Source organism: Convolutriloba macropyga, chromosome 1 (assembly GCF_964194025.1).
Source record: "Convolutriloba macropyga chromosome 1, txConMacr16.3, whole genome shotgun sequence".
Taxonomy (NCBI): Eukaryota; Metazoa; Xenacoelomorpha; order Acoela; family Convolutidae; genus Convolutriloba; species Convolutriloba macropyga.
This window is the reverse complement of record NC_134468.1, coordinates 81136395-81163668: the sequence shown is the minus strand read 5'-3', so window position 1 is coordinate 81163668 and position 27274 is coordinate 81136395. Positions and strand designations below refer to the sequence as shown.

Below are 27274 nucleotides of genomic sequence, written 5' to 3'. Positions count from 1 at the left end.
ACTACACTACCCATCCCATGAACTGGGGTACCCTGTGTTGATGGGTTGCTGAATGTTATCGGAAAAACCCTCTTGACAGGGCACTCAGATATCCTGTATTCCGTTTGGTTAATAGCAGGTAAGATTGCAGGCAGTTGGAAAAGATTTGTTAATCTAAATTGCTGTAGCTCAATTATAACTCCATGAAACACAGTATCATTACTGTTGGACGCAAACCAATAGCTTGAGGCTATTATTCGTTTCATTGTGGATGTTTGCAACCCAAAAAAGTTTTATTGCATTGAGGCGCCGTCTTTTTTTTGTTTTCGGTTTTATCAAACCTTTGAGGTTTTTTTTTGGTTCTCCTTCTTTGCTGTATTGTCATTAACAGGTCAATTGGTCAGAAGTGGTTTTCCATTGGGGCGTAAAAGAGGTCAACTTTCAGTTAAAAGAGTCAAATTAAGTCAAATTTTTCAAATCTTTTAAAAATTTAATTTTTCAATTTAAGTCAAATTTTTAATTCAAATTTTTCTGTTGATGGCTCATGGTTTTAACTACTTTGAAACCGTTTATTTAAGACAAAAAATGTGAATGTTAAATTTATAATAAATTGTTTGTTTTTATTGGCTTAGCACAAAATTTATGTTCATTATTCCGATGCTTTAGTTTTTCAATTCTATTTTCTTTTCTTATAACATTTGGCGTTTGTAGTAGCAATTTTTTTCTTTTTACAACGCATAATTGGACCCATTTACGACATTGAAGCAATTAGTAATAGATTTTGTGACTTTCACATTGCGTCCTCATGATATTATACTACGTTTTGAAGCTTCCCCGTCATTTTTTTTGTTTTTGGTAATTTGTACCAAAAGTTTTGGCATTATCAGTCCTCATGGGTTTCAGGTGCCACATAACCGAACATTTTATAACGTAGAGTTAATTATTTTCATTGATTTTACACCATGAAAATTTATTAATTTTTCATTTTAGTAATTTTTGCTACACGGTCTTTAGGTCTATCTGTTTGTCCGCAATCTAGGCTTATGTTTTCAGTTAATGCGTACGTGAAAACACATTGTGATATGTTTTCTTTATTTTTATTGTTTTTCCAAATTTGTTTTCCCAAACAATTCATCGGATCTTTTTCAGATTATTTTGTTTATTTTGATGTATATACTGTGGTTTGATTTTTGGACCATCAACAGTCGGTAGAATCTACTACAAATAATACTCCTCAAATCATGGTACTAGATTACTAAAAATCTCTAAAACATGAAAAAAATTTTCCTTTTCAAACATTTTTCCATATATTTTCTTCAGTAACATTATCAAATTACAATTACTTTATTGCTACTATACAGATACAAGGTGTCCGTTTTAATGTTTTTCTAAGGAACTTTTCATGGATCAAATAATATGAATTTTATACAGTGCTTCATGTAAAACAAGACCTGAGACTCGTGAAGTGTTTCTAATTTCAAAAAGGCACTTCTTGGTTGTGATTTTCATATCATTTCTTTGCATTTGTGATGGTAGTGGTGTTATAGATAGCCCCATTGCTTAAAAGCATCTCTGTTAACGAGCAGTCGATGTCCAAAATTAATGTCGCTTTTTTACGCACGAGTATTGTTTGTTTTTTTTTACACTGAATAGGAATATTGGGTTCACTGAAGACTGATAATCGATTGTTCCTTGAATTGTGATTCATACCGGTTGCCTCTGAACGCTTTTTTTGTTTAGTAAGGTGTAGACTCTTCCAAGAATTGACAAATTTACATTTGCAATGTTGTTGATGAGAAAATTCAAAAATTCTGTTATTATCTAATTCTTATGAAAAGTAGTGGCAATTGAAAGGTCTCTTAGGTTTTCTAGTGAAATTATCCATTCATTACGCCTTGAAATTTAAAGAATAATCATTTAGAAATGTGTTGTTTTTTAACATTTTTTTCCACATGTTTAGGCTTCACAGATTTATGAGGTTTGATATTTTTTTGACTTCCTGTAATTTCTTGACAACCGATTTTGCCATCGATTGTTATTGCTTTCGTTAGTACTTTCGTTATTTTTGAAGGCAGCTGAAGTCATTGTTGATTCCAGGTTTGTTCACAAATACGTCAAAAGGTTGTTCAATATGGACTTCCGTTCATCGAACCAGTTTTGTTTTGTATTCCTTACGCAAAATTGAAGTTAAAAATAATTGGTTTAAACGTCTTGCGGGTTCTGTATAGGTGGAGACGTCCTTGCTCTCATTCAGAACTATATTTTGAGCTCTTCTGAGGTTATTTTTGTTTCATAGAGCAGTTCAAGAAAAATTTCCTGGTCCGAATTTGTTTCTTACAAAACGTTTTAATTTCAATTCATCAAATCACAATTTTCTTCCAATGCTTTCTAATTGGCCAATTATTCTGCTTTTGATTGACTTTTTCTTGATTTGAAGTTTAAAAAATGCTGTCTGATTAATTATTTCTACTTTTTACCCCAAAATAATTTAACTGTCATTACTTGAAATTAGCAGTGCTGATTTTTGTTGCTGAAAGTCTGTGTGCCCTGAAATCCGCGCTCAAGAGCAGCAATGATAATTTTCATTTGGCCATGCCTTTGATTTCATATGTCTGCTGGTTGCCACAAAAATGTCCAATAATTATTGCAAGTAGAGAGTAATGGAAAGAAATCATAAATACAAAATCAAAATAATAAACCACCACCCTTGCTTCCACTACTAATGCTATGTGTAGTAAATTTACTGATTTTTAACCATATTATTTTTGCTGCAGAATTGGAGTAATTTTTTTATTGCCTTCAACTCAAAATTTGCACAGATTCAATAAAATCTGAGCCGACAGAAAAGTGAGCAAATTTAGCAGTGATAATGTGTATGGTCTGTGGTTTTTAGCGGAGATAATTTTATCACCGCTCTGAATGCATTCACCGCTTTTCTTACAGCTTTTTTGCAATGTTATCTGTGTGAAGATATTTGATAAATACAGCGGCAAAATTTATAAGATTTACTATTCGTTATTTTTTGTCACCTTCACTCTTTTGAACACTACGCATTTCTTACGCTTTTAGCGTTAACACTTTGAGTCGAGTAGTCGTGTGTAATATTAGCATAGAGAGTAGTGCCTATCCAAACTGAGATAGACAAAGCTCCAATATTAAAGGAGGGACAAAATTGTTTGCAAAAATTAATGACCTGAGTGAAAAATTTAGCAAAAAATAAAGTTAAATTGTGCAACTTATTGTTGATTTGCAAGAAAATGATGAAAGTACAATTATTAGCAACAACAAAATTTAATTTGAGATGCTGGCAAATGTGTTCGCAAGCAATTATCGCCATCATTTTGCAATATCACTCTCAATAAAAGAATTAAAAGAGAAGACTAAACGATTTAAAAGAAAAGACTATAGAGAAAAACTGAAAGTCCGCTTAACGCTGATTCACTTTTCTCATGAAGTTTTATCATTTCACTTTTCTCATGAAGTTTTAGCAAAAATTCGAATATTTTGTCCGATGTTTCTTCTTCTTCTTTACTCACCTGTCCATTAGTCTCTTTAACAAGTCAAAACGTCTCCCAATTGAGGTATATAAGAAAAGATGTGTTTTTTTTCAGTTCAAATTTACTGGTTTTAATTACGCTTTATTTGAAACCATCTTTTTTAACAGAAAAAAATTTGTGAATGTAAAATTTTGATCAGACTATTTTGGTTTTTGTTGGCTTGGCATATAATATCGGTAAATTTAAGTTCATTGATTGTCAATGAGACTAATTGAATTTTCCGGCAGCATTAGTCGACAGTTCGTTTTTTTCTAACCTGGTCATGATAATTTTTTGAAAAGTTTAAATCAATTCTGTGTTTGCTTTGCCAACTATGAGTTTATCAAAACGTACCAGCGAAGCAAGATCAGTCTTGCTATCTTGTAAAGCGAACACGATACTTTAACTCGATGCGTTAACAACCTAGTGTATGGCATGGCGCAGCCATCAGAATCTCACTAAAGAGCTGAATTTTTAAGGGAAAAACCGATGTTTGACCGCCCCCTCAAGTAGGAAAAACAGCTGATTCAAGCTATATTGGCTTTTCTTGCAAAAAGAAATAATCCTAACCCTGTCTCTTCTTGACCTACGACCTGAACATGCCCTATCAGCCCTCAAACGTAATTTAAAAACGCACTCATTGGATCTTTAAGCAATCGGAATGGCAGAGAAACGCTAGAAACGATAAACGCAAGATGAATTGGGAAATTAGATGTCAAGGTTGACTTGGAATTATGTGAGGCGATAAATTGTGAACTCAAGACAATCGAAGAACCGTCACACAATTTGTTTCAGTCTCGGTACTTCATGACGTTGCATTGTTTGTAGTCGCAACCCGCAACCCAGGATTGATATTTTGGCAAGAATTGATCTCTGGCATCTCATAGAAGAAGGCTTTCTTCAACAGCGCGAAATCAACTTTGATCGTTACACTTTTTCATAAAACAACTGAAAGAGTATTCTATCCAAAATTCTTCCTGGTTATTGGAAAATTAATTGAAAAAGTCTAATCCCGCTTATCAGGGTAATACAAGAAACTTATCATATAATACAATGAACATGAACGTTTTCATAGCCACAATTCAAGGTTCTCAGATACGAAGGGAACTATTTAAGGAGACAATTGAGCCCCGACAAGCTCCTAATTTAACTATAGACATGTAACTGGGAACTTGGAATCAACCAGGAGTTCCTGCTGGCCATTCTGTGACCCAAAGTTTTTTGCCACTGCATAATGTAGTTAATTCGCAATTCAAATCCTGGAAAAACTTTAACAACACTCAACTGCCCCGATCGAATCAAAATTGTCAAAGTTATGGCTTCTTTTGTTCACCAAATTATAGAGATGAATGTATCGCAAGGGGTAAAACTGGTTACAATTGAGGATCGCACAACCTTTTTGCGTATGTTTATTGGAAGGCTTTGACTAATAATCACTAAGGCGATACTTGCCCTGAAGTTAAATTTGGGAGGTACCCCTAGTCTAGACCTGGAATTATGAAAAGACCCTCCTCGACAGATTTAAGGTATGAAAAGACTGTCCTCGACAGATATTGGGTATGAAAAGAATTTGTCTGGACCTAATGTGATGTCCTGGACTTTGACTGGAACTAAGACAACCGTCCTAGAATTTGGCTGGAACTAAAACATACGTCTTGGAATTTGGCTGGACAAAAAAGCTGTTCTGGAATTTGGCTGGGCAACAAAACATGACCTGAAATTACGCTCGCGACGGTATAATGACTTGTTTTCAGTATACCTGAGACATCATGCAATCAGGCTGTGACTATGGAAGCCCAATACTCGAAATTTTAATTATGACAAACTAACATTTAAGTTCTCCTTGTCTACAGTATTGAATTCGTTACTTAAATCTTCCTGCTCAAAAAGTTTTTAGGCTCTCAGTAAAAAAAAATATTTTTAAAAAACCGTTGTTTCAAAATGATTTAAGTATTGATGCAGTTTTTCTTTCATTTGTAGTATTGCTACTTGCAAACCGTGTTAATTAGGTTTTGTTTTGATCCTTCAAATTTTTGGAATACTCAATTTTTGGAATTTAATATGTCTTCATTTTCTAAAACTTATGAAATTCTTGTGCGACTTTTTTTGGCAAAACATACAAAACACCCTGATGGACTAGGTGGCGAAATGGGACATTGTTCCTACTTCGTGGAAGAAATTTTCATTGTTCAGAAAGTACTAACTGCACTGGCCTTGCATCCTGTATTTTTTTCGAGGGAAGGTTTTATGTCGCTTTGCTGGATTTTGTTTGACAATTTTAAGTTGCTACTGGGAATTTAAGTACTGGGAAATCTCAAATAGTTGATTGTTAAATCACCTTGAGAAATTTTCCGACTATGTTCTGATGGACCTAATGTTGTCTATGAAAAGAGTTTGGCTGAACCTTATATTGTCTATGAAAAGAATTTGGCTTGACTTATGAAAAGAATTAGCCTCGACTTTAACTAGGGTCCTCGACCATGTAATTGAATTCAATATTTAACCCCCCCCCCTCGAATTATTAGGTGTTTTCATAAATTACAGGTCTAGACTAGGGACTCAATTAGTTGATTATACGGTCAAATGAATTCTGACAGTTTAATGCTGACTGCGACTCGAACTATGATAGTTCGGATGACATTATAGTTGCACGCAGCAAAAACAGCAATTGTAAGAAAGAGCCTCAAAACATCATTCTCCGCATCGACAAAATTCGGGTCTGTTTTCTCAGATTCCAGGAGTGTATGCAGCATTTTCTGTCAAACCCTGGTAAAAATGTAATTAATGGTCTCGTAAAAACACAATGGGTATCGCCAAAATTTGACAAAGAATAAGAAAGCTGCTGAAATGAACTAATACAGGTATCTAAAAAATATATAAGCAACCTTTGAAGCCACGTTTTTTGTTCTGAAGACGCAAAATTCATCTTTGATTTAGATGAATTCCAGCCCTTGGTCGATAGCGATCTTCATGATGCCTTGTGTATCTCAGATACACAAGTTTTTCATCTTTTTGAATGTATTTTGATCAACACGATTACAATTAAATTTCCAACTTACAGCTGCTTAGTGAAATCATTCCCTTAAATCTCTCTTTTGCACAAAAAATAATTTGTAGAATTTTAACTCGGTCACAAACTTTAACCTCAACACCAAAAAGAGACGCGTATAAATAAGTTTAACAAGATAGATTAAGCGTTGAAATTATAAAAAAAACGATTGCTCAGATCAGTACTTTGTTACCGCAATTGCCATTACAGCATAAAGAGTCAATCAACAAAAGTTGGCCTTAGATTCCAAACATCTGAATTAATTTATATCACGAATTAATTTAAAAATAAACGTCATATGTAAAACATGGATACAACTATTAAATCAATATGACAAAAAAATCCACTCCGAAAACGAATTGAAAAAATAGTTCTCTTTTTAACCTCTGATCTCAGTTTTGCGTACTGATATTGATTTCGTGAGTAGTGATATGACGGGCACATGCAGTTCTAAAACAGGTTTCTACGAACTCACGATATGCAAACAGAAATCCAAAAAACTCAAAGCTCTGTATTACAACCTAAATAGGCCTCAATTACAGCTTCTGTTTCTTATATGACATCTTAATTGTCAATATAGGAACCGAGCATTCCAATGTTCATTCCTTTTGGCGTGTCTTCAAAAACCTGATTCCGATGTTCGCCATCCAGATTTTCCTTAACTGAGTACTTCTCTTAAATATAGCCTCCTTGGTTGTGATCTAAAATTGAAATAATGTTTAGAAGAAAAAACCGATATACCAAATGAACACCTCCCAGAGGAACATTGGCCTCAAACCAGGAGGAATGACAGAATGAAATGCCAGTTGTGCAAAGCAGCGTATGCTTCTTGTTAACGGGAAAAACTATTACTTATAAGGAATCGCCATTTATAGGTTCCGGAAATTCCAAATTGACCACTGAGCCCTGCAAAGCGTACTTCAGAAGCGAGATCCGTGTTTTAACATATAAAGCAAAAACGTTACTCAAAACTGATACTCTAACAACAGATTTTATGAGATTTTATTGCTGTTTGAAGCTTTGCAAGTAATTAAATTCGCTCTTGTTTACTTGTCTCACTGTAATGACATTATAAGTAATGAGCTGAGCCTCTAACGACAAACAAGGAGGCTCGTTAATGTGCATTCGCACATGATGTTCCGACCCGAGCTCATCTGCATTTTTGACTTAATTGCCAACCAAATGAAGAGATAACAAAAACAGATGTTTGAAATAAAAAAATCGTTACAAAATCTAACTACTTATTGAATTACATAATGCCATGCCCCATTACATCAATCACGAGTTCTGCCATTAAAAGGACTACGAGAAAAAAAAACAACAAAATCAGCAAAAACGAAAATTTCAAGGCAAAAACTCAATATCTAAATTTAAAAGCACCTAGTAACAACGTTAAAATGCAATCAGATAAAACCTTATCTACACAAAATTACTATTTCCTAACTATACAGCAGATGAAGAATTTCCACAATGAGACTAGGTAACAAGCCGACAAAGAGAGGAAATAATGAGGCAAAATTCAAAAATAGACTTTTTTATGAAGATTTTTTAAACCAAATAATTTCAAAAGTCTTAAAAATCATTAGCTTATAGCAAAACAATTCTGGGTGAAATTAGTAAAAAGTCATTGTGAAAGCAATGGGACCTGTCTTTGGTTAGACTAAGCCATGGAAAAGGACCAAAGATACAGAAAAACTCAAAAAATTACAAACAATTTGCGAAAACACAAATTATTGAAGCTGTTAAAATTATTAGCTATTATCTGAATAATATGTATTTTTACTTCAGTTTTTATTTATACTAATTCAGTTGAATTTATACTGCAAAAAATAAATTCATTTGGGCCACAATTGAAAACCATTGGGATCTGTTATTACGCGATTGTGCTAAAGGAAGAGAAAAAGAAACAAATACACCACTCACATAACTTTTTATGAAAAAGGATATTGTCCCATAATCAAAACAACGGTTACGTCATAATACCAAAAAGCGTGTTAATTTTTGAAATACAAGGAATTGTATGCGACCTCTCGATGATTAGAATAAATTACAAGTTGACAAAAAGAACAAAACTAAAAAAAAATGAAAAATTTTCGAAAAAGTAAAATATCAAGAACTTAATGACTATTCGCTATAAACTGACTGCTTCAAGTAACATCATTCATTCAATGTTTAATTACAAGCCTATGAGATATGTCAGCATTTTACGGCTGCAGAAAGAATAAAAAACAGGCAAAAACAGCAAATTAAAAAATGAGCGAGAAAAGTGTCGAGCGAAAAGCCATTAAAAAACTGAAAGTTTCAGTAAGAAAGTTTCTAATTTCAAATAATTTTTAAACAGCAATGAGATTCTTGTTTTTTAACAAAATGTCTTCAAAAAATAACAAATACGAACAAATACACAAAAACAACGAAATTTTTGAGAAAACCCGTAGTATCAACGCCATTAAATTCATTAGATTTCAACGGTAGCCAATACATACGCTAGACTATGCTTCGATGAGAAAACATCAATGTTTGTCATCAATCAGACATTACAACAAATCACTGACTATGAAAATCACAACAAAAACAGTCAAAATCCAAAAATTCAAGAGAAAAGTGCGAGAAGAAAAGGTCGAGGCCATTTAAACCATAAGCTCTTCTCTGAAAACATTTTCAATGATTCACTGACTTTCTTCTCTAAACCAACGAGAGCCATCATTTTTAAGATAATGTGATAAGATTTCAAAATGAACCAAGATTACGAAAAAAATATACAAAAATAAAAAAAAATTTAATAACACCTCGTGCATGGAAGTCATAAAACAAATAGTTAGAAGAAAAAACCGCTAACTAGACAAATTTTGGCTGACATAGAACGGAAAATAGAGCTGACATTACTGAGACTGAATTACAGTACACGAAAATAAGTTTACGGTTGGTTAATTTTTTTTAATTTCTCTTTCGAAATTTTTTTTAAAGTTTTGACAGCGATTAAGTTCAATAGCTTTCAACGGATGACAATAAATACGCCCAGTTACACTTCGATGAGAAGAGAAAGATGTTTTCAAGCATACCTAACCAATAAGACATCCCAATAAGTCTTATGACTATGAAAACAACAATATATATATATATATATATATTTATATATATATATATATATATATATATATAAATATATAGGCAAAAACCAAAAAATCAGTAGAAAAGTGCGACAGGAAAGTGTCGAAGCCAATTAAACCATGCGTTTTTCTGTGAAAACTTTACATATGATCCAATGAACGTCTTTTTTAAGCCCGTTGGAGCTATCAATGTTAATAAATTGTGATAACTATTCAAAAAAAACCAATAATACGAAAACATCCAAAAATTTGGAAAAAATTTTGTGAAATCTTGTGGCATTGGAGTCAAATGACCAATTGTTAGATGATAATACTGCTAGCCAGATTAATGTTGGTTGCATTAGGAAAGAAGGGGTTACTGTAATTACTGAGACTGATACAAATCAGGAAGATAAGTTTATGATTGGTTAATGTTGAAAAAAAATTCCGAAAATTTATTTTTAAAGTCTTAACAGCTATTAGTTGTCTATGTAAAGCTAGATAGGTTCACTTAATGACCATTACGAAACCTATTGCACTTTTATTCAATGAATCTATGCCATAGGACTTCAAAAATTTTGTAAAACCTAAAAATGAAAGTCAAAATTTCAATTAAAATTACGAAAACTCGGAGTCGAATTAAAAAAAAACATGAGCGACTCCTTGAAAATGAATTTTTTATCAATGGGCATCATTTGACAGTAAATGACTTTTTTCATTAATTGAACCTCGATGTGAAATGTGACTATTCTCAGAGTGACTAAAAAAACAAAAAAGATAGGAAAAGTTTTCTAAAAAAAACAGCACTTCAACTGAATTCGATTTTTTATAGTAAACTTTGTTATTAGACCGGAACTAGCCTTTTTATCGTCTTTCGTTTATTAGTAACACCAAAATGCTGCATATTGTAGCCTGAAATATAATTTTGAATTAATATTTTTTTAATAGAAAATATCTAAATTTACACTAAAATTACACTAAAAGTGAACAAAATGTAAATATCCCGTGTTCACTCAAAACTTTAAACCTCGATAACTCCTCGAAAATTACGAAATTCAAAAAAATCTTTTAACTTTCGAATTCTACGCTGGACGACCTTTTTAATGATACCACTAACATTTCTCTACAATGAATATATCGATCGGCCAAAATTGACTGAACAAAAAATACCCAGCAGAGTATATAGTTCCTCCCCCCATAAGTGGGGTCGGAACAATAAATTGCATTCTTTTATTCAGCTTTGGAACCTTGTTTTCATTGACTTGCGCACCATTAAAAAAGCGACATGTTATTTGACTTCAGTTTTAGTAAAATTTGTCACTCTGTTTTTAAGTTTTTCTATATTTTTCTGCAAACTCGGATTGTGTTTTTGTGAACGCATCCTTTAAACAAAATTTTGAGAAATTTTGCTGATTTTTAACTTTTTGTCACCACTTGCTTTCTAGAAACAATTCATCAAGCCTTATACTAATTATTTTGTTTGTTTATTTTCAATTAATTACTGTGAATCGATTTATCTTTACTTCTCATTCGATCTTTTTGTTGAGTCTATTCGACTGCGTGCGTTGAAATCAAGCGGCAAATTTCTACAGTGGTTTTTGTTTGTACGCCATTTTCTTACACTCTTTTGTGTAGATTTTCAGTTAACTTGTGGAACAAGTTTGTGAGCTAATTGAAGTAAAAATTTGAAGGGAGAGCTAGTGGTTTCAACTGGTTTGAGATTGTCATTTTGAAAAAAAGAACAGTGAATGTGGAACTTTGAACGTTTTTGTTTATGTCAGCTTACAACAAAGTTTGAAAATTCATGGAGTTCCAATAAGACATAATGTTGTTTGTCGGTGGCTTTCAGTCGACGCTTAGTTTTTTTTCATCTTGTGGCTATGTTTTTCCAAGAAAGTTTTTCTTATCTTGAAATTTGCCGTTTGTAATGGCAGTCTCTTTTACTTTTTCTCGAGCCAAATATGGACCAACTCAATTAATTCAAGCGATTACAAATAGATTTCTTGTTTTTCACACTGTGAGTTCGCCATATTTTATTGCTTTTTGAGTTTCATCCCAGACATTTCGGTTGTTCTTGTTTATTTGTTTCATAGTCGTGACATTATCAGTGCTCATGGGCTTCAAATGCAACATAAAGCACTAATTGAAAGATTTCAGCTTCAAAATTTTTTTTTGTTGACCTTGACATCATGGAAGTATATTATGCCTTCATTTTTAATTGCTCTCAAACGAAGTTTATAGTAATTATATTAGTCCTCTCGGTCTTTTTATGCCATTTTTTGCTTGACCGGATTTTCGTCCGGTAAACAGGTAGCAGCCAGCGGGCACTAAGTGGTCTTAGAGCCTTGCAGCTCATTAGTCTCCAAGTATGCGATTCACAGAAACTAATTTGGAGACTTATAATGGTGTGATGGGTGGTTCTTTGAGGTTGACCCCCTCAAAGCACCCCCCCCCCAAATCCCTTCATTCCACCCCAATCCCCAGCCCTTCACATCGTTCAGACTGACCAAAAGGGCCCAGTGCAACCAGCCCCCCGCCCCTGCTCCCGCTGTTGCACCCCACTGTGCCCCCCCCCCCCCCCCGCTATTTCCCATCCGCATCAGCCCCGGTGCACCCCCGCTGCGCCTTCATTTAAGTTGAAGCTAGCTTCACTAAACCGTGGCTAGCTACTTACGGCGCCAACCGCTGGCCGGTCCTTTGAGAGCAATTCGCCCGACGTTAGTCGGTTATGGTAGTATTTTTTGTTACTCTGTCTTTCTGTTCACCTTTTTGTTGGCAAACTAGGCATTTGTTTTCTCTCAACGCATACTTTAAACGTTTTTGTGAGAGGTTTCTTTTGCCCATTATTTTGACACCACTTCAATTGTTTTATAAAAACAATATCTCGAATGTTTTTTCGTTGAATATTCGGTTTGGTTTCTTTTCACATAGACCGTTTTTTTTATTGACCACCAAAAAGCGTTTCTATAGCATGTCGAGACGCAAGTTTTCAGTTTATTCAAGTCTCTGGACTGTGTTTCTGGTCGTTTTCTGCTTTGATTATTAATCTGTCAATTTTTTTAGTCTGTATGATCACGCACCTGCAAATCAATCAGCAATTTCCTCTGTAATTTTGGTTGTGACGTCATTTTTCGAACCTTCTTTGCTACGAGTTTTAAGTCAATTTGTGGGAATAGATTTTTGATTATAGAAAACTTGCTCCAGCCCCACTCAGGAACAATTCTTTTGTACTTTTATATTAAATCAAATTAAAATGATTCAGTGAAGTGATCAACCGTATAAGATCATTACAAAGCTCTTTTCCATGAAAACCATTCGTTTTCGATTTTGAAAATGAGATTGATTTCGGAATCAACATTTTTTCAGAACCCTATTTTGTCGTCAGTCCTAGTAGTCTTGTAGTCTTTTTAAGTATTAGTCAGAGCAATCTACTCTGCGGCTACTATTGGGAAATGTGCCTGCTATGTTATTAAACAAAGGTAACCTTCGTTGGATCAACTTCCCATAACATTATATAATATTTTCCAGGATATGTTACACCAAGTGAAATTGTGGGAGAACGGACCTTCTGATCTGGTCGAAATTTGCCATCATTTGACTTCAGAGCCGTACACCCCACTTACATAGCCGTACACCCCACTTACATAGCATTAAATGTGTGCCAATACAAATAGATAATCATTATGCAAAAATATTGCCCATGAGGGTTGTAAATAATATCCACTGAGCCTGGAAGGGTACAGAGGAAACACCCAAATTTCCATCAAAAGCCAGTTTTTCTTGTCACATTGACCTGCTTTTAATGTGACCTATTTGTTTCAGTGTGCAGCATAAACTGATGACTCTATTCCAACACGTGTTCTTTCAGAAGATTGTCGATGGAGCACTCATGTTGGTCGGTAAAGAGCCACAGTGAGTATATCTTGGTCTCAGGCAATGATTTAAAAAATCACAACAAAATAATTCTATTTCGGCACAATCTAATTATTTGATCGGACCGGAAATTTCTACAACTATTTTTGTATTTTTAGAATTTCGTTGCCGTCTCTGATTCTGATTTCTGACGTAGCTGTTGCTCATGTGGCTCCAGCTAAACATTTGGGTCTTTCCCATTATAGCCCCCCAGCTTAGAGGTCAGATAACTATAGCTCCCCCCATCATGGTAATTATACCATGATGGGACGCTCTAATTTCATGGGGGGGGGGCTATAATGGGAAAGACCCAAACATTTGACTGATCAAAAACGCCTCAAAAATATTTCGAATTAACCCACCATGCTAACGCAAGCGCTGATTATAAAAGAATTAGGGGTGTGTGAGAGGAGTCGAGCCATCTATCACCGGAACCGGTATCTAACTTGTTATAAAACCCGAAGTCCCTACGAAGTGTACTTCAGAAATGAACCATTAAAAACCATTATTTGGCTGAAGAACAGTGCTGAATTTGTCGACTTCAAGTACTATTCTTCACCAATACGTCCCTCAAAATTTGTTTTACAATTTGGTCCGCCGAGTCTAAATTCAGATAAAAACAAAGAACTCCACAATGAACAAACAACTCATCATAAACAATGTAAATGCGAGAAATCCTGTGTTAATTTATAAAAAAAGTTTATATCGTTTTCGTTATATTCCTCAACTCGTTTCTTATAAAGTATAATTTTGAAAAGAAGTGACGAACTTTCTTTCCTCATTTTTCTCTCGTCGCATTTATCTCAAAAATTTGGGTCCAATTTTGCTCACAGAAACTCCTTTTTTAGCTCATTTTGCAAGTTTTTTTTAGCTGCTCTTGGCTTTCCGAGCAACTCTCTGATGAATGACCCAAAAGCCCTAACGTAGCTGATAAAATAGATGAAAAATAACTTTCGAACATTACTTAAGCTTACAAGAATGACGAAACATCAATAATTTTGCAGAATTAATAAATCCAAATACCAGCTGTTGGTTATAAATTTTTGCCGGAGAAAAAACGGGGGGAAACAAAGCCGTACAATGAGTTGTTTCCATGTGGGAAAAACTCCTAGATTATGACACAATTCTGCAGAAATATTTGGTGTCTTATTTTGGTGGAGAACCAAGAGCAAAAAGAGGCCAAATTGCTTTACGATGTTTTGTTTTAAAATTCATTTAAAAACTTACAACAAATATCAAGAATGATATATTACTTTCAGCACAAAAGCGCTTGATATCTCACTAATTGAGATTTTTAATTTATTATTGATTTTTTTCATTATTTTTTTCATTGCTTTTTTTTCAGATTGAGTTTTAGAAATGCAATTCTTTCTTTTTAATAGCCGCACAGCGAAAGCTGCGGCCTTTTTGGCCTTCCCTTGTTTTTTACAATTCAAAGAATTTGATAGTATTGGGGCGCTGTCTTTTTTATAAGGTCTGTTCACTCATTTTCATGATTTTTGATGTCAAATTGGAGTAGTGATTTTGGTCACGCCGAAACAGGAAGTGGAGCGAAAAGCGACTGGTTTTGCGGCATAAATTTTTCGCTCTATTTTTAAAGTAGAGTGAGAAAACTGTGTTTGAACAAAAATTCGCTTTCTCGCTACTGGTTCTTTGTTAACATGCAGCAATTTCACTTTGATTTTTACTGTTTTTTCCAATTTTTTGGATCGGATCTTTTTCTAAATGGTTTTCCCAATCCATTCATAGTCCGTTCTAGGTCTATTTTTTGGTTTAGTCAATGAAAATTCTTTGAATTGTACGTCAGGACTTGTCCTGCTATGTTTCTTATTTCGTCGTCAAGATTTCAACCACGTTGTCAGAACTGCTTTTTGTTCGTTTGTTCATGCAATTCAACCGAAATGCGTGCGTGACGTCATTTTTTACGCTTAGGGGAGCTAGTTGTTTTTGTTCATTCGCGTGATAAAAGTTTTCGGTCACACGTGACTTACATCACTCTCAAAAATGACTTCATGACTCTAAAAATGACTCTTTTTTACTTCTATTCAAAGAGTTAAGGTCAAGTGAGTGTGTGGCACTCTAATTGAAGGTTATATGAGAGCAGCTATTAGAAGCACCAATAAGTTCGACCGATTCTTAATCAAAATGTATCATCTGATCATTTAATAAAAAGAATTTATTGGTTTATTCCTTATACAAGCTTTTTGAGACTGCAGATCTGCGAAGCTATTGCAGCTATTGCAGCTATTTTCTGGCAATCTACCAGCTGTTTTTTTCTTGCACAATTCAAAAACATAGCAAAGTTTCTTTCAATTAATTTTTTTTTATCAATGCATTATAACAAACAATTCCACACGAGTAGCTCTGAGATGTGTAACAATTTTCCTAAGTTTAATAATTTTTAAAGCGTTTTTGATTGACTCTTTAATAATGACTGAATCAGCTCTCAGCGAAAATTACAAAAAGCAAACTGTTTTTTTTTAAAAAAAAATTGAAAAATTTCTATCTCGCCGTAGTTTTGCCATAATTGATTGTTGATACCCGGTATTCAGACAAAGATTGCTACTTTTGTGAATATATTTTGTCGTTTCAAACTGAATGATTTAATTATCCAAAATTGCGAATGGATATTGGGCTGAGGATTCCCTTGTTATTTGATATTATTAATCATTTACTCTATATTTAGCCAAGCTTGTGTAGGACATGATTGATTTTTACAGCGAAAAAATTGAACCGAAAGTTATACTGACTCTCAGGTAATTCGACTAGAGAATGAATGTATCTTATAGTATCAAATATTCACTTGGCAGAAGTGAACAAAATTTGACCAGACCAATTTTTTTCAAGTTTGCAGGGCATTTAACAGGAATCAAAGCATCACATCGTAACATTTCTCTTGAACTACAAAACAGATGATAAATATTGTTCAGTTTTTTCTACGTGAGGGAAAACAAAACAATCAGGAAATAGACTTATTTCAAAATAAAAGTGTAAATGAGCTAGAAAAACATAACAGAACATTTGTTTTTTACTGTAAATAAAACTGGGAAGTGTGCGGTTGTTAATCCTCTTCGTAGCTGTTCAGCCTGCTCATTTGATCCGATTTGCAGAGCAGTTGGAGAACACGGAAGAAACGTAGAGTCAGAACGTTTTCTTAAGTTGAATTCTGGCCCGCGACCATAGAAATAGCATACAAAATACTGTGGAACTGAGTTGGAGCGCGCGATGATTTATTTGCCTCCCTCTTTCGAATATGTTTATGAGGTGGGCGCAAGACTCAAGATGTATAATGCTGTTCTGTTGAAAGTGCATAGTACTGAGGCTAATTACCAATTCCCTTACTTATTCTTGTAATTTTTGTTGATGGTTCTGCTGGCGTATATGGGGTGCTTAAATATGTTGTTCCTCGATTCTCTGCTCTTCAATTCTTGTTCTTCGCTTCCCATGTTTTGATAGTCGAACGCGAAGAGCGCGCGATACACTCAATTTGGCACCAGAGACACCTTTTGGACTGCCCTTTTGACGTTGATGTTTACTTTCGACGTTGTCTTATAGATTTTTTGCCTCAGTGTTGTCGGCCTGCGCTTGCTATATATCTGGATAGGTTTTTGTCTGGACGGTTTTTCGCAACGTCTGAATTACGGATGGTGACCTCCGGTCGTCAAGGGTCTGATTACGACAGAACCAATGGTAACAGGGACTTCGTGCAGACCGTCTAGACTTCGTACAGACGGCTCTAATTGAGCGGTTTTTTGTCGGTCATTTTTCTACCAGCATGAAATCTATATTTTTTGGTGCGTAGCAATAAATGGACATCCAAGATGTCTACGTGCAATGAGGTGACTTTCGCCCCAAGCATCATAATATTTTCGTAATTTTTACTACCACTGCTCTTTGTTTCGTTAAGTATTTTTTGGTGTCACAGCAACATTTTGCAAGCCAACGTTTCCCATTAAGTTTGTTTTCTGCAGTTATTTTTTGATCAATTTTTTGAAATATAATACCGCAAATCTAATTAGACGGATCAGGTTTTTTACCTATATTGCTAAAGAGTGATTAGTCTTGGCCCCTGAAATGTGCTTCAAAAGGGCGCATAATTGAAGTTTTTATTTACAAGTTTGAATTCACCGTTCTAGCATTCCGATTGATTGTTAACCTCAATAGGTCCTTCAACTAACTTATTTTATTAGATTTACAAAAGGTAAAAATTTTGCGACCGTCGTGGAAGCCTTCATGATAGAATCTTGTGGGCATAGGAACCAAAAGTGGTTTTAATATTCAACTTCATGTTTTATTACCCTTTGTTTTTTCAAATATTTCTGCCTGTGCCATTTTTCACTTTGAACCTTAAAAGTGGTATATGTTGACCTCTAATGTGGTTATTTGAACTTCTTAGTCCCATTTAGGCTCCCCCTCCCTCCCTCCCTCCCTGCTTCAGTCCCTCCCCTCCCTCCCCTCCCCTCCCCTCCCCTCCCCTCCCCTCCCCTCCCCTCCCCTCCCTCCCCTCCCCTCCCCTCCCCCAACCCCCGACTGAAGCAGGCAGCAATTGATTAGAGCTCCCAATAGTCGTTCGAGAGCAATTCTTCCGACGTTTAGTCTTTTATGTTTGAATTACAAACCTTGATATCCTTTATGATTGCATTTTTACTCATCCGTGCCGCAAGGAGGGTGCTTCCAGATTTTGACAGATTTAGAGGATCACAATAAAATATGTTTGAGGAGCTTAGCGCTGAGAGTTGGATCGATTCGCCCTGAAGATCGGATGATCTGGGACCTTTTTCCGCTTGTTTTTGTGGGGTATTTTTATTGGAAACTTAACCTGGGTCATTGACCAGAACTCTGAGTAATTTGTTTCAGACTGAGATAATAAGGATTTGCAATGTTCTCACTTTTTTGAATGTTTGTTGAATGTTTCAGTCCAGAGGTGGTTACATCTCAGGTTTCGAGCCGTGACTGTGGTTTAAATGTGATTAGTTAACATCTAGATGCAGTTAAGATGCATTGTCGTACCTAGATAGAGGTGTATTTCTGGTGTAAAATGAAATAATTAGAAGAATTTGTTTTTAGTGCGTCTAACAATGGCCGTGGTTCTCTATTGCAAGTCAATTAGTTTTGTGTGAGGAACGAAATGCATGTTTGTTACAATTTTGCAATATAAAATCTACCGTTTTTGAAACAAGTTTTTCTCGAAAGGAAATTTATTTGAAAATAATTGATCGGTTCATAGAGTGAGTTGACTATTAAACGACTTCTTTGATCTGTTTTTTGATCATAAGGAGAGTTCGATTATCTGTGATTACCGTATGTGCTATTCCAAATGAGAAGTATTTGCGATGTTCAATATACCAGACAAGGCCTTGCAATTCAAACTCTTTGATGTTGTTTTTTTTCTATTTGAACTCTGACAACTGTTTGAACTCTGTAAAAAGACCTTATAAATGGTAAGTTATAGTAAGTTATAATAAAGAAATATTATAAGTGTTAATAATTATTAGCCACCTCAGCTTCTCAGCCGGCTATTATAGCGCTCCTATTTTTTTTACAATTTAAAGAATTTCAATTGTACTGGGGCGCTGTCTTTTTTAAGATCTGTTCACACATTTTCATGATTTTTGATGTCAAATTGGAGTAGTGATTATGGTCACGCCGAAACAGGAAGTGGAGCGAAAAGCGACTGGTTTTGCGGCATGAATTTTTGGCTCTATTTTTAAAGTAGAGTGAGAAAACGATGTTTGAACAAAAATTCGGTTTCTCTCTAGTGCTTTTTTGTTCACATGCGGCAATTTCCATTTATTTGATTTTGACTGTTTTTTCGATTTTTTTGGATTGGACTTGTTTCCAGATGCCTTTCCCAATCCATTCATAGATCATTATAGGCCTAGTGTTGTGTTTGAACCAAATTTCCATTTCTCAGCAGTGGTTTTTTGTTCACATGTGGCATTTTGACATTGATTTTCTGTTTCTGTTAATTTTTTTGATCTCATTTTTCTAGGAGTTGTTTTCCCATTTCACTCATAGTCCGTTCTAAGTCTAGTTTTTCGTTTATTCAATAAAAGTTCTTTGAATTGTGCGGCAGGACTTGTCCTGCTATGTTTTTTTAATTCGTCGTCTCCATCGATGATTCTTACGACTTGAATTCTTGGAACTCACTTTTTTGATGACTTCAGTGACTTCTACTGCTTTGCAGTTAAAATTTGTGTGCGTCATTTCTGCTTTTAGGTAAATTGTGTGACTTACCTCACTCAAAAAAAGGCTTACTTATGAACTCACTTATGGAACTCTAAATTTTATGTGCATTTACTAATTCTTGATTTTTAGTCTTGAGTTTAGATTTTCGAATATCAATTTTGAAAAAAAAGCTCTTTTAGGGATTTTTCCTTATAAACAGTATGTGTCATAAAATTGTCAGTCCGAATCTAGCCCAAACATACTAGTGGTCTATTAAAAGACCGGTCTGTCTATCTTATTTCTATAGTTGTGTTGTTTCAATTCATGGAAGGCCACAAGCGTCTATCCTGGCTGTTTTCCGGCAATCTGCCGGCTGTGCTCTGTTTCTGTTGCTTTTGAGTTGATTCTAGGACGTGATTGACTCCGTTTTGTTCTTTCCGGCTCCAGAAGTGGTTTGCTAGAGTACCATGGTTACTGGTTTCTCCCAACGCTGAACAAAATTGGCAGTAACTGAGAACCCATTTTGACTTGCAAATATGAGCAGTTCGTGTTCTGCCTTCAAATTGTAGCTGTGCTGTGAATCTAATTGAGGTAATTTTTCGAGTTTCTTCTTTGATTTGTGGACATATTAACACATATTCTGTCAATCTTGTTTGGCGAATAGTTGGTTGATTCTCTGTTAAATTTGCCATGACAATTGTACGCTAATGGCAATCTTCAGTGCTCTATGAGGGTCCAATTTTTGTAGAGCTGTTTCCGATGAGTTTCAATTTTTACAGTATGTGCAATAAACACATTGCCTAAAAATCTTCTGTTCATTCCAAAATTTTTGATGTCTGGTGGCTCCATTAAGTTACTAAGGAAATGGTCCCCCTCCCTCATTGCTTTGCAGTTTCCGAGATAATAACAAACGTTGGCAAGGGGTTCTCCTGGATTGCTCCAATTTGGAATTGCAAACATTGCCTTTTCATTCAGTGTTAGCCTTTGGATACGGAACTGGCTGTTCAAAATATTGGTTGGAAGGTTGTCATCTAGTAGCGTGTCGAACAGAATATTCTCCTCAAAAAGGATCCCTAATTTAACTTGTCCATTGATAGTTATTTCCAATCCATTCATAGTTCAATCTAGGCCTAGTTTTTTGTTTGAACCAAAGTTTCACATCTCGCTTGTGGTTTATTTGTTCAGATGCTGCACTTTGACATTGATTTTCTGTTGTTTCGGTTTTTGATTTGATTTTAAGAGGTCAAAAGTTTTCCCAATTCACTCATAGTCCGTTTCCAATTCACTCATTGTCCTGCTTTTTACAATTCAAAGAATTTGAATTGTATTGGGGCGCTGTCTTTTTTTTAAGATCTGTTCACATATTTTCATGATTTTTGAAGTCAAATTGGAGCAGTGATTTTGGTCACGCCGAAACAGGAAATGGAGCAAAAAACCGAGTGTTTTTGCGGCGTGAAATTTTTTTGCTCTAATTTTAAAGTAGAGTGAGAATAAAGTAGAGTGTTTGAACAAAAATTCGGTTCCTTGGTAATGGTCTTTTGTTCACATGCGGCAATTTCACTTTGACTTTTTAAATGTTTTTTCGATTTTATGCATCGGATTTTTTCTAAATGGTTTTCCGAATCGATTTATAGTTCATTCTAGACCTAATTTTTTGTTTGAACCAAAATTCCATTTTTCGCTAATGGTTTTTTTGTTAACATGCGGCATTTTTACGTTGATTTTCTGTTTTTTTTTAATTTTTTTGATCTGATTTTTTTTAGAAAAGGTCTTCCCAATTCATTCATAGTCCGTTTGATTTCTAGTTTTTTGTTTAGTCAATGAAAATTCTTTGAATTGTCTGTCAGGACTTGTCCTACTATGTTTTTATTTTGCTTTACCTTTTGATCACGTTTTTTGTTTTACAAAAGTCACTAATTTCACGCTTGACTTCTGACGTACCTCACTAATTGTTTCAACTAAATGGATTTCAAATTCTTTCAAGCAACAAATTGTGCAATTCAGTGAATACGGTTAAAATCAAAAGATGTCAAACCCGGTCATTAAGTCTTTGAGTATTAGGTCATCAAAAAATTCTATTGGGGTGTTTGCTTGCTGACATTGGTATTAAGTTTATTAGCTTTCAGTTTAGAAGTCGAATTAGGTGTAGTTTTAAAATATAACTGAAGCTGCACGCCAAATTAGAACACTTTTTGACACCGAAAAAAAAACAGAAAAAAAAACAATTTGTTTCTTCTTGTCTTCTTTTTCTCTTCTAATCCCGATGTGCATCATGCGCGTCAACGGCGGCTATTTTCCGGCAATCTGCCAGCTTTGTTCTCGATAGTTTTCTGGAATCTTTTTATAACTGCAATTGATGTTCATCTTTAACGAATATAATGTGTGACAGCAGTCTATTTTTGTTAATTATTAAAGCCCGTGTCAATTTAGTGCCAAACTCATTTCCGACCTGTTACTGTACATTGTAATGAAGTTAGAACTATATTTGTTGCAAAACATTTGGGGTGCATGAAAAGAAATGTTTTAATAAACTAGGTTTAATGATAATGTCTAGGTACGATTTTAGTAGAAGAACAAAATTTTTTTGACGCTGTCCTATATCGAGCATCAGATAAAGATAATTAAATTCTATTTCACTCCATGGAAACTGTTGTTGCGAACTTGGATTATCAACTTGGTTTTTGGCATTATTGCATTATAACAACACTAATTCTAGATTTTTTTCTACAATTCTACATTTTTTTTACATAAAACCAGTTAGGAGCTAGAATCTTACGCCATTTAATATGCATTATTTCTGATGCTCTCCCGGGTCGAGGTGTCACCCCCATTCAACGCAAAATTATGTAAGATAAACGGTGAATGCGGAAATTTTTGTAATATAAGCGATGAATGCAATGAAATTACATAAATCAGGCAAAATGCAGTGAAATTACATATTTTCACCGCTGAATTCAGCGGCAAAATTACATAAATTCAACGCTTCAAAAAAAGTGCCCGAATTATTTAAGATAAGCGGTGAACTTACATAAATTCACCGCTTAGAAAAAATCGTTAAATTTGTCTGAAATCGGCAAAAAATGAGGTGAAATTAATGGGGAGTAAGGGAGGAATTGTTAGATTTACCCACCCACTAAAACTACCCATTAATCTTACATCTTTTTGACACTTTTTTCTACGCGGTGGATTTATATAATTTCACCACTAGAGTATGCGGTGAACTTACAAAAAATCATCACATTTTACCGCTAAATATGTAATTTCACCGCTAAAAATCGCAAATCTTACAAAAATTCACCGCGCATATTTTACAGAAAGTAGAGTGAATTTGGTTTATAATCAAAACAAAAATACTAGAAGTTTACGAGAGATGACGCAGAGGAAGAAGTGGATGCAATGCAGGAGGTGAGAGGTTCTAACCTTTGTAAGGGCGGTGAAATTACAAATTTTAGCGGTGAATTGTGATGACGTTTTGTAAGATCGCCGCTTACTCTAGCGGTGAACTTTAATAATTTCACCGCGTTAACCGCAATTTACCATAAAATTAGGTACAAAATCTGCGGTGAAAAAACTAACTTTTCTCCGTATGTCTTACGTATTTTTCCGATTTTTTCTCAACCCGTTTGACTTAAATAGGTTTAATTTCGTTTCACAAAAAGGCAGAAAATATCGTGCAGTTAAATATCAGGCGACATAACGTCATTTTTAAAGAACTCTTTAGAAGTGACCTACGTTTTAGACTGGCGCCAATTTATCAGAAGCTTCTTAAAGGACAAAAGACGCTGAGATACTGCACTGAAATTACCCTGAAGTGGGACGTGAAGAACTTGGTTAAGCTCGGAAAACTGCTACAGAATTCGGGAAAGTCCCAACGCAATTCGATCACGTGGTCGTCTGAGTGGAAAGTTGATTTTAACAGTATAGAATGGCGCAGCTATATAGAAAATTACTGCTTGGGGTTGAAGAAATTCCTCCTCAAAGAAGATATGAGCAAGATAAAAAGAGCACGAAGACGAATGCGAATGTAAGTTTGTTTGCTTCAACTACAAGTCGAAGTTTGATTCATTCTACACATTTTTTCGTGTAGAGGTTAAAAAGTGGGTTGCATGGGAAAATTTGAACTTTTTTGTATTTTGCTTTTTTTTCTATATAAGAGAGCTCTATATAAGAAAGCTTATTTTGAGACAAAAGTCAACTACCAAAATTCATGGAGAATCATTATAAAACTAACATTGAGTCAATTAATAAATTAAGTTTATATTTATGGGTGGGTCTTATTTCAAAAACCGTTTCAAAACTTATTCTTTACAGGAAGCCGTTTTTGGCATAAAAAAATTATCAAACCGTGCATTCAATGGATAGGGTGAATCTGGCATGAAATACCAATTTCCTTTTCATTTATATATTTTCATCAGTTGTTTACAGTAGGCATTGTCTGTTCTCTCTTTATTCTTGTCTGATCATGTACTTTGTAAAACGTTGATATTTTGTTCATTTCGCCAGTTGAACTAACTGTGAATCGATTTCTCTTCAAGTCCTAATTTTATTGCATTTCATTTTTTTTTTCGTTTCATTTTCAAAAATAGTGGATCCTTTTCTAACCTAAGATTCTCCCAGTAAAACTAGTCTAGTTTTCTGATTGAACGATTTGTGACTAGCTAAGCGAACACGAATTAAGAATTTCGTGGAATCAAATTCAAGTTATTTCTCTAATTACAAAACGATCTTACACGCGTGGGAATTACCTATCAGTTTAACCCAACAAAGGAATACATTTCGCATCGCAAATTATATACTTAGGTTCCAGAAGATAAGTTGAATGACATGTTGAAAACTATATTGTTTAAAGATAGTGCTTCAACTGGTTGCTTTTATTTGAAAAGTTAGCAGTGGAAAACTTTATCCACACAAGAAAATGGAGTGGTGTTTCCTTTTTTCAAATGTCAAACAGTCTTATCATTCTTATTATTTAAAACTTTTAATTGTTTTGAGCAAGCTAATAAACACGTCAGTATAATTGTCATCATGAGGTTCGCAGCAATTTTCTGTAAAAAATTTCAGATTCTTCAATCAAGTTTTGTACTTTTTCTCTTTGCCTTCTAGCTTCAAAGTACTCCTAATGCAATACTAAAAATACTAAAATATTCTTAGTTGCAGTTTATGCTAATTGCAGCTTTTGCATGGATGGTTCCCCTTAAAAAAGAATTTTCAACGAGAAACATTTTGCAACGAAAATTTTGACATTATTTCCCTCTCTTCAAAAATTCTTAGAAATTTTTACAGGGTTTCAGTAATGAATCGATATTTTTATAAAAATATTTTGACGTAGAAGGGAAGAATTTTGAAGGCCTAAGGAGACTTATTTGCTGATTGAGTATTATAGCTTTAGTAGGGGTATGAACTGTAGTAGCTGATTGCATGTTAACAAAAAAGCTTTTGACCAAAAAAAAAACTTTTGAGTTCTGACAAGATATTTGAACATTTTCAAGGACAAAATAGTGCTGACTTTTTTCCATATTAATTTTCACCAGATTCCAAGATTTACTTTGGTTTCTAAGGTCGGCTAGGTTTTTTTTGAAAACCTAACGCACTTTAACTTTTAATAACCTATGAAACCTTTTCAAATATTTGAAGGGTGTCTATTTTCACAGTTCTTGCTCTCTCTATTTTTTTAATCCAAAATTCAGTTGTATATTCAAATTATTTCTGTTCCTGTGATGCTCAGCGTTTTCCTTAAGCAGGTGCTTAACTATCTTGAATGCATAAATCAAAAGACAGTTCATTGAAAAAAATAATAGTTTCTTTTTTTATTTGATGGGTTGGAATACTGTGCTACCACACATTGCACATCGTTTTAGTCACCTTGTACATTACGTGACACGTTTAGACTAATTGAAACTTTTCCTTGAAAACAAGGCGACAACCCTAGAAAGAGGTACTTCCCGGGCCGAGGTTTTCCCCAAAATTAACGGGCAAAAGAGTGTAAAGAGTGTAAAACGAACAAAATTACACCTTATTTCTCCGCTTAATTAACGGTGGAAGAGTGTAATTACAAGAGTGTAATTTTAAAAAATAAAAGTGGGAGGAGGTACTGAGGATTAATCCCTCAATCTTCCCTCTCTCGATCATGTTACATTCACCTTGTGCGCTCATCCCCTTGCGCCAACTGATACTATTATTATTCATTTCAATTTTGGTTATAAGGGTAACTATGTAAGAATGTAATTTTTCATCAGTCCACCCTAAATTACACTCTTCACAAAGAGCGTAAAAAGGGTGGAGAAAAGAGTGCAAATACAATATAATTTTTTTAAAATTACATTCATACATTTTTTCGCCGATAATTAGGAGAGGAATACTCGTTACACTAATCCCCGAAAATTAGGGATGGATTAAGGGTGAAACCGTGAAACCTCGGCGCGGGTTGCCACGTTAATAAGACATGTTTGCCTTCGTATGAAATTATACCTACTGATGCATGAACATGATATGATCTGAGCAAAATTCCAAATAGGAAATTCGTGACTGAGCGCTGCAATGCTCCGAGAATCAAAACCAGATAGATACTGGACTATGATGAATGATAGTTAGACATGACAATTGCATGTGTTTCAGACTTCAGATTGTGCATTATACAACTATTGCAGCATGTCTTGTCATGTTTGCAAAGGTAGTTCAATGGATCTACAAATGGCGAGTTCTTATCATCAACAGCGCAGACACAGCTGACGAAGAGATAAGAGGAGGACAATAGTTCAAACTGATAAAAGAAAAGAGATCTGGCCGACCTAGTTATCAGCATTAAAACCTCATTTATTTATACAATATTTAAACAGATCATTTTTCGTACATTGCCGATCATCACTATTTATTTTGAACGGATTTTTTTTAGTTTTATTATTTTCTGTTTTGAGCGGTGGAGGAGAAGTATATTAACATTGTATTAGCAGTTTAAAATAACATTACTCAAAGAAACAGTCTCAAAATAAATTAAAGGGAAAATCAGTCACAGGAGCACACTCTAAATTTAATCTCAAAAAATGAGTGTCGATTGTAGTAATGCTAAATGGATAATTGCCGATGCAATTACCGTCGACATCATGAACAATTTAGATGTAGTCTAAACTGACGGGAACTTTACAACCGAGCACCGTTGCGTAATACGTGAGAGCAAACGACAATTTTTTCATAGGCAATACCGCTGTGTAAAATTTCATACATTACTGCATAGGCTATAACGGCTGATTCTCTGCCGCAATTAAAAAGCGCGTACAGTTATGGACAAAAACAGTATCCAGACAGTGTCTGAATCTCCACCAGATGAATAAAGGTGTCTAAAGACGAAAATTAGTAGGCTTACAAATTGGCCAAGGACTTAGTTCGGTGAATGTCACCTGACTCGTGCTGACTAAAAATGTTGAGTGGACCGAAACAATTGTGAGCAAGGAAATAAATAGGAAAAAACTACTCATTTTTAAGCTCAACAAGGGCATTTCAAGACGCCAACAATAGCTCCCTAATAAGAGGAACATACATCAATCAAC

General features: G+C 34.6%; 2 protein-coding genes across 2 annotated transcripts in view; both read left to right on the top strand.

Annotated features, from left to right (window-relative positions):
• The window catches only part of LOC142343159 (pre-rRNA-processing protein TSR1 homolog), a 392765-nt gene that overhangs the window by 255322 nt on the left and 110169 nt on the right, over window positions 1-27274 (top strand). The window lies entirely within an intron of this gene.
• LOC142351983 (fatty acyl-CoA reductase 2-like) lies at window positions 54-26559 on the top strand. Its single transcript, XM_075404280.1, has 4 exons — window positions 54-118; window positions 13473-13562; window positions 23470-23754; window positions 26346-26559. Exons 2-4 carry the CDS (start codon window positions 13489-13491, stop codon window positions 26482-26484), a joined length of 498 nt encoding a protein of 165 aa, XP_075260395.1. The 5' UTR covers window positions 54-118; window positions 13473-13488; the 3' UTR covers window positions 26485-26559.